The 7884-nt window shown below is 47.0% G+C and overlaps 1 protein-coding gene across 3 annotated transcripts in view; it reads left to right on the plus strand.

The window, feature by feature from the left end:
- The window catches only part of TAFA3 (TAFA chemokine like family member 3), a 21826-nt gene extending 17328 nt beyond the window's left edge, over positions 1-4498 (plus strand). For 2 of the 3 annotated variants that reach the window (XM_068540527.1, XM_068540528.1), the window contains exon 6: positions 548-4144. In XM_068540527.1, the coding sequence (XP_068396628.1) occupies positions 548-559 (12 nt within the window). In that variant the 3' untranslated portion in view covers positions 560-4144. Of the gene's footprint in view, positions 1-547; positions 4145-4435 lie in introns of those variants that run through there. The other variant, XR_011073566.1, reaches the window with a different exon arrangement.
- Positions 4499-7884: the final 3386 nt, after the last annotated feature.

Consider the following 7884-nt stretch of genomic DNA (forward strand, 5'->3'; position numbering starts at 1 on the left):
ATTGCTCTGTCACAGCCGTTTGTACAGATGGGTGACACTGTGGGGCAAGCCAGAACTCTGCCTCCGGCCTTCCCTCCCCACCATCACACCCAGCAAACAAACAAGCAAAGAAAACAATACAGAAGGAAAGGCGGGCTCTGGAGTTCTGAAGAGAACATTTTCATAAGGCACAAAACAGGAGCTACAACAAGAAAAAGTGTGGCTGGATTTAAAGTAGAGCTTCCTATCTGCAGGCAGGCAAGGGACACAGCCATTCTGAGTATATTTAAGACTAGAAGAGACCCACCCCAGAGCTTCTGACGTTTGTCACTCTTGTATGGGTTTGGATTTGTAGCCTGTAGATCACTGTGCTTGCAATTTGGTAGCTACTCTGAAGCAAACAGCGGTGACGCAAGGCTGATTTATGTTTGCATGGGCCACCCAGCCACACTTTCCCAGTCTGGACTGCTTTAGGGGAAAGTGACCTGCATATCCTGGGGAATCTCGGGCACACTGGCATGGGACAGGCATTCCCTTCTCTAACCTTCCCGCATCACTTGCTCTGTAGGTCACACGATAGCTCTTGGGGTCATGACCTGACAGCTTGATTGAGCCACCCACTGGAGAATGGTGTCCAGTTACCAGCTGGCAAATATGGAGATTCACTTCCCTGGACCCACACCCTGTGCAAAGTGCAGCAGCACTCTTTCCAGAGGTATTGCAGTTAAGCTTCTCAGCAGATATGTCCTCATATCTCCAGGCCAATCTCTAGCCACATACCTGTGGTGCTGGGCTCTCCCTGGGGGACACAGAAGAAGGTCAAGATAGAATCCCTACCCGTAAGGAATGTTCAGTCAAGTTGAAGAGCTGACGAAAGGCCATCTGGGTAATTTAGATTAAAGTGTGTAGTATCAGACTGGTTTCTGGCCCATATGCTGTGAGCATGTTGGGGACCGTTCACCCCACTCCAGTTGAGGAGACTCCCATAGCCCTTCAGCCACCCTCTGGCCACAGGGCACAAAGACAGTAGGTCATATTCACCACCCACTACTTCAGTGGGACCTCACATAGGTCCGAATCGCCGGCAAGCTGCTGACCTACTGAAGGAAAACACTCTCCCCTGATGCCAGACCGGCTGTATCTCATTTGGATGGGGCTGAATTGACTTGGGGAAGGAAAGTAGAGATGAAGCCAAACAACTTTCCAGAAAAGCTTCTGCAGAGGCCTTGCCTGCTTTGGACACACTGGGTATGGGCTGGACAGGACTGTAAAATCACCCCCACCCAAACACCCCAGGTTTTTGTTTGCTTGCTTGTTTTAACAGATGAGGAAACTGAGTCCCAGAGAAATGAGGTGACTTGCCCAAGGTGTCACAGCTTGGGCTCCCAAATCTCTAAGACAGCTGACCTTTCACTTAGCCTGGATGTTGGGATTCCAGCCTGGGCCTTCCATGCTGTTTTTATCTCAAGAACAGGAACCTGCAAAGAACTGGATGGACAGCTCAATGATTTTGAGCAAGAACTTTTACAAAGTTCACTCCTATCTGAAATAATCCAGAATACCTACCCACCAGGATGCAGGACCACTGGGTCTCCACTCTGCCCTCAGCCCCAAAACTTCCATACAGAACCCATGACAGCCCAGAGGTCACTCAGCCCAGTTACAGCTGAGCACTCTGAGCTGGAAGCCTTGTCCACTCTAACCCGTCTCTTCCGGAGTCCTTAGGCTGTGCCTCTCAGAGGCTCTGGCTCCAACAGAGAGTCTGGGTGGCGTCCAGGGCTAGTCAGATTCCTCTTCCTTCAAAGGCCGTGCTAGGCAGCAGGGGAGCCCCTGCTAGGCAACAGGGGAGCCCCTGCTGGGCTGGATGGAGCCTCTGTCCAGGACTGAAGGTCAGCCAGTCAGGCTGGCACCCTAGGTGGTTTGCGGATGACACACAGGCCTCAGGGACTCAGAGACGCGAATTACTTGGATGTCTCATCGATAAGAGAATTACAGCCTCAGTGACTGCTGGCATCAGCTGGGATCAGCTAGGATCAGCTGGGATTGCCAGGACTGCAGGGTGTGATGGGGCCTTGAGGGGAGGGGTGTCAGTAGAGACCAACTGGGACAATGCTGAATTCTGACCCTCAGAGAAGATAGATCAGATGACGGGTTGAGGCTGAGTCTCAGTCCCTTCCTGTTTCTCTCCCTCCCTCCCCATGCAGTAGAATCAAGACCGTTCACCCCACTCCAGGGTTTATCTTCTTGTTTGCCTTTTTGTTGTTTTTGGTAACAGGGTGACCAATGATGCCGGCTTCGCACTAGACTGTAGATGTCAGAACTCTGACAACTTCGAATCTCTGCACATAGTGGGGTCACAGGGTGGGGTAGTCAAGGAGTAGGTCAAAGGTTGTCATCACCTCCTTCAAGGTTGGGGAGTGGATTAAGGGATTGGCACTCTTTCTGGAAAGGATAGTAAATATTTGCAGGCCACATACAGTCTCTGGTATATTCTTTGTTTTTGTTGTTGTTGATTTTGTTTCATGTTGTTTTAAAAAACCTTTTAAAATGTAAAAACCATTCTTAGCTCAAGGGCTGTACAAAACCAGGCCCCAGGCAATTTTTGGAAGGTTGCCAACCCCAATAAACCTTTGAAAGCAGGCCATCTCTGCAGCTTGGGTCTGCCTCCCAGCCTGCCTTTGGTGCAGTGGGAACCTGAGCGTGAGGGGTGGGTCGGGTTTTGTTTTTCTTCTAATGTTCCTTGAGAGACTGGTGAGTGAATTATTTAGGCTACAAATGAGACAGCTTTAGCAGAGTCGGACAATAAGAGCCTGCTCTCCTTCAAGCCAGGATGCAGGCTTCTCTACTCCCTCCCCATCCCTCAAGACTATGTCCAGGAGGGAGGGAGAGGGCTCCAGCCCCCTGCACATCTGCTGCATCCATAGCCAGTGGGCTGTGAGCTGGGGGATTATGCTGTACAAACTCCCCCCAAGCTGCCAACCACCGCCCGCCCCTGCCCCAGCCAGGCTCCTTGATCCTCCCTGACTTCCCTCATCCCTGCTTCAGAGAAGACCTCCTTCCTTTGGCACATGCTGGAATTTGCTAATTCATTTTTTTAACTCCTCAAAGCCTCCATTTCCTCTGACCTAATCATATATTTATTTGGTGGGCTTTGAGGGGTATTCTTTATATGGCCAGGAGAGCCCCACACGAGAGGATCTGATGGAGAAGGGAAAGCGTCTCACCTCCCAACAGAAGCTCCCTCAGGTCCTGCTTCCAACTAAGTCAACATTTGTACACATGTTGTAGCTGCTTCAATGGCAGTATAGGAATGCAAATTAATTTTCTTGGAGCATAGGGGTCCTGGATCGTTTGTGTTCCTTTTCTCCCCTTAGTGGGATGGGCTCTCAGATTTCCTGAGGTTAGCTGGTAACCCTACCCAACCAGCTTCGGAAGGTTGCCAACTGCAGAAGATCATGTGGCTACTTTCTGTGGCCTCCTGGCAGTTTCATTAAGGTCTGTGAGTGACATCCTAATTAATGGCTCCAGACAGTTGGCTAGAGTTGAAGCCGCAGCTTCCTAAAATCACAAGCTTAGAGCTAGAAAGGATTTAAGAGACCTTAACCAATTCCCTCATTTGACAGATGTGAAAAGGAAGGCTCAGAGAGGTTAGGTAATTTGCTCAAAGTCACACAGCAAGCTGGTGGCATGTGCTGCCCAGTAATCCAGACAAGTGCTCTTTACGCTACTGCGCATTGCCTCTTACTCTAGTATAGATGAGAGCCCTGAAAAGAAGCCAGAATTTCAGCAAGGATGAATGTGAAAGAGCCTCACTCTAAAATCACCCAACCCTGTGAGTTCCAAAGGACAGAATAAAGAAGAATGGGAAGCTTTTAGAGATAGATACACAGAAAGAGGGGAGAAGGGACAAAAGGGGGGAATTGAGATCACTCAGAAGAACATCAAAACACCAAAGCACCACACAAAATAATTAGAATAAAACTTGATTTTTGTCCTTCTTGGAAGAGACAGAATGGAGCTCCTGTCAATCTTTGGGAAACCTGTGCAGCAGTTTTGATGGTTTCAGGATTCTTTAGAGCCTAGTGCAAGGGGCTGCAAACCAAGGCCCATGGGCCAAATTTGGTCCACCACCTGTCTTTGTAAATAAAGTTGCATTGGAATGTAACCGTGCTTATTTGTTTATTATTGTCTGTGACTACTTTCCTACTATGAGATAGCAGAGCTAAGTCATTGCAGAGAAACCATATGGCCTACAAGGCTTAAAATATTTACTGTTGGACCCTTTGTAGAAAACTTTTGCCAACCCCTGCCCTGGCGTTTTTATCAAGTCTTTCTCAATACACGCTGACAATTTGGAAAATGATGACTGTATGTTGAATTTCTAGGTTTGGATTTTTTTTTTTTGGTTTTTTTTTTTTTTTGAGTCTGTGCTTGTGTCCCCTTTAACCCCTTCCAGTGCCACTTGTGAGCTCTAACAACCAAAGAAACGAAGAAACAACGACTAAGACAGAGGCCAAGAAAAAGACTTGGAACAGATGGAAGCTTCCCTGATATGTTGTCACACCCCAGATCAGCAAAGTTCACATTTCCCAAGGTCATGTAACTTCTACTTTTAAACCTCAGGGAAATAACTGCAAGTGCACCCATGTGTAAAGATGTAATTGTGTACGCATGTATGCTGCTGGTGTTTCTGTGCATCTGTGGATTTGAGCAACTCCATGCTCAAAAGCAAGGCTGATATTCAAAATATATAAAAACTAGCTCACCACAGAGACTGACTAATCAAGGCAAATGCCAACCTGTACGTCAGACCAGGGCACGCTAACTGCACAAAGCCCAGCGCGTTTCCATTCCACCTGCTGTGGCTGAGATGGGACTTCAGAGTAGGGGAGCAGCTAAGCTGGTTCTTGATTTCCTTGGTCTTGTGATGTGTCACTGAGGGTGAGTCTGGGTCCAGAGGCTACTGGACTCAGATGGCTATAAACATTGTATTTGGAATAGACATATAGACTGGGCATAAGGAAGAACAGGCAACTGCCTTTCAAGCCTTACATAAGGGTACACACTCCCCTTTAGTCTGGCTTCGAGGGATAGGATTCCAACCATTTTCAAAGGCTGGATTGACTTCCATGCTGGGTGATTGGCAGTACACAATCACTTCTACTAGTGAATGTCTACCTTGTGTCAAGCACATTAGGCTCTTTATATAGGTAACAGTATATTAAATGGGACTCTTTCCATCTCAAGATTTGGGCAGAGGCCTCAAAGGTGAGGAAAAGAATAATAGGGATCAGCTATTATCAGCTACCACATTCTAAATCAAGATGCTAGACTAGGGACTTCCCTGGTGGCACAGTGGTTAAGAATCTGCCTGCCAATGCAGGGGACATGGGTTCGAGCCCTGGTCTGGGAAGATCCCACATGCCGCGGAGCAGCTAAGCCCGTGCACCACGACTACTGAGCCTGCGCTCTAGAGCCCGCGAGCCAAAACTACTGAGCCTACGCACCACAACTACTGAAGCCCACGTGCCTAGAGCCTGTGCTCTGCAACAAGAGAAGCCACCGCAATGAGAAGCCCAAACACCGCAGCAAAGAGTAGCCCCTGCTCGCCACAACTAGAGAAAGCCTGCACGCAGCAACGAAAACCCAATGCAGCCAAAAATAAATAAATAAGTAAAAAAGATGTTAGACTATACCTCAGATTTGTAAAACGGATGGTCCATAGGCCTTTACTCCCCTCCAAACTGTATAACAGAGGGCTAAGAGCTGAGGCTGAAAGGCAGGTGGTATTGAAGGTCTGTCTGGAGTAAGTTGTCACTTCCTTCCTCCCCCAGCCAAGGGGAAGGTTTAGGTGTCGATTCTCTCTTACACCCATTTAAGAGGGGAATTGCAGAAAAGAACTCCAAGAGCTATTGGAGTATGAGGGACAGAGGGACTCAGGCCTGAAAATAATCTAGCAGTGATTGTGGCTGGCTTGTGGGCCTGGATAGTGAGTCTAAAAAACTGCCTTGGGTGTGAGCTGTACCTCCAGAGCTTAGCAGAGCATGGGTGTTTGTATGTTTTCCAAGGGCCAGATGTGGACTGCCCAAGAGGGTTGCCTGGAATGGATAGGTGCCCCACGTAGGGAAAGACTACCAGAAGCCATGAGGCTGAGAGGGAATCACAAGTGGCCAGAGAGAGGACGTACCGGTAAGTGGGGGATCCCCAGCAACAGGGCATCTTCCAGAAACCCAGGAAAATGTCCTAGATGACAATGTCCAAACCTGAGATGGAAAGAGATTTAGACTCATAAACATTAAATAATTTGCTCAGGATCAAGCAGCTAATAAATGGCAGGTGGTGGTTTTATACTGTGTTGACTTGGGTAAGCTAGAACTACATTTTCCAGAATCCTCTTCCCTGATGGTTTCTGATCACAGTTGGCCAAAAGATTAATTTGTGAATGATTTAGAAGAGAGAAGTGCAGTGGTAGTAATTACTCTCTGAAGGTTGTCATGGTTAGAAGTGCCACCAGGTTCCAGGCTGTACTCATTCTCCCTCGTTCCACAACATGCTTTCTTAGCAACCCCCAGGCCTTCTGACCAAGAGCAACCCCAGGCCAACCCCCAGATGCAGAGGCAACAGGCTTCCATGTAAACTTCACCAACTCTCTAGGATCCTGCTCTAACAACTGGGCATGCCTGACTTTAGAAGGGTTGATGAGTGACTATTATTTGATCCTCCAACTTCTCCATTCAGACTCTGATTTCCCCAGTTATTCCAAAAATGTGTAAGCCTTGTTCCTAAAATAAATCCCTTGTTTCATCATATTCTTAGTGTCTCTCCTTCCCTGACTGAACCCTTTCTAATATCATTAGTATCAGTATCAAATCAGTATCAGATACCGTTATAGGTACTGGAAATTGTTCCAGAGGAACAGAACTTTAAGGATAGGACTCTTGAAATTGATCTGTTTAAAGGCATTAATGACCCTGTTGCTAATGGTAAAAGTGACACTGGTAGACCATGGCCAGCAGCGGCAAGACAGATACATTAATTATCACCTGTAGACAACGATAATCAAATACCTATAGGAGGCAAGGCTTTGGGTAACCAAGTAGTTGCTGCCACCGAACAATTTAATGGAAATAAAGAGTATAACGGGGTTAGTTGGTTTCTTGTAAGTGCACCCAAGAACTCTGAAAGAAAATTATGAGCTCAGGTCTTTAAATTCCCAGTTGAAGTCCTGGGTAAAGGAGTAGGATAGTTCTACGATTACCTGAAAAGAAACCCTATTTCCTATAGCTGCAGGGTTGAGATTTTTGAAACCCAAACTCAAAGTAGTCAGGTGGCAGTCTCTACTTTCATTTTAGTAAAATCATTGTTGTGTCCCCTGGTGGAGACATTCTTCCCTTGAGGACTAACACCTTTAAACCAGCCATGCCCAAAGTTTTAGGAACAGGAAATAACATTTGGCTAGTGAATCATTAGAGATAGGAATGAGAAGAGCCACTCCCACTTACCCCATGCTGGTTCACCAGCACACACAATGAGGGCTATTATGGTAGGCAATGTCAAGTGGAAACCTCTAGAATGGCCTACCAAAATGGTAAGCTCAAGGCAATTTCATTCCTAGAGGGATTGCAAAGATTAGTATCACCTTCAGAACTTGAAGGATGTAGTAGTGGTGATTCTTACCTCTTTCAACTTGCCTATTTGTTCTTTGCAGAAAACAGACAGATCTTAGGCAATGACAGTGAGTTATCATAACCAGGCAGACTCCGTTTTCAGCTTCTGTTCCAGACATGGTTTCTTTACTGGAGAAGACATCCCTTGGCACCTGGTAGGCAGCTATTGACCTGGCAAATGTTTTTTCTTTATACCTGTGTAGGGGAACAAAATCTGAACCCTAAAATATCTCTTTGG

This window comes from Eschrichtius robustus, chromosome 3 (genome assembly GCF_028021215.1).
Source record: "Eschrichtius robustus isolate mEscRob2 chromosome 3, mEscRob2.pri, whole genome shotgun sequence".
In the NCBI taxonomy this organism is placed as follows: Eukaryota; Metazoa; Chordata; class Mammalia; order Artiodactyla; family Eschrichtiidae; genus Eschrichtius; species Eschrichtius robustus.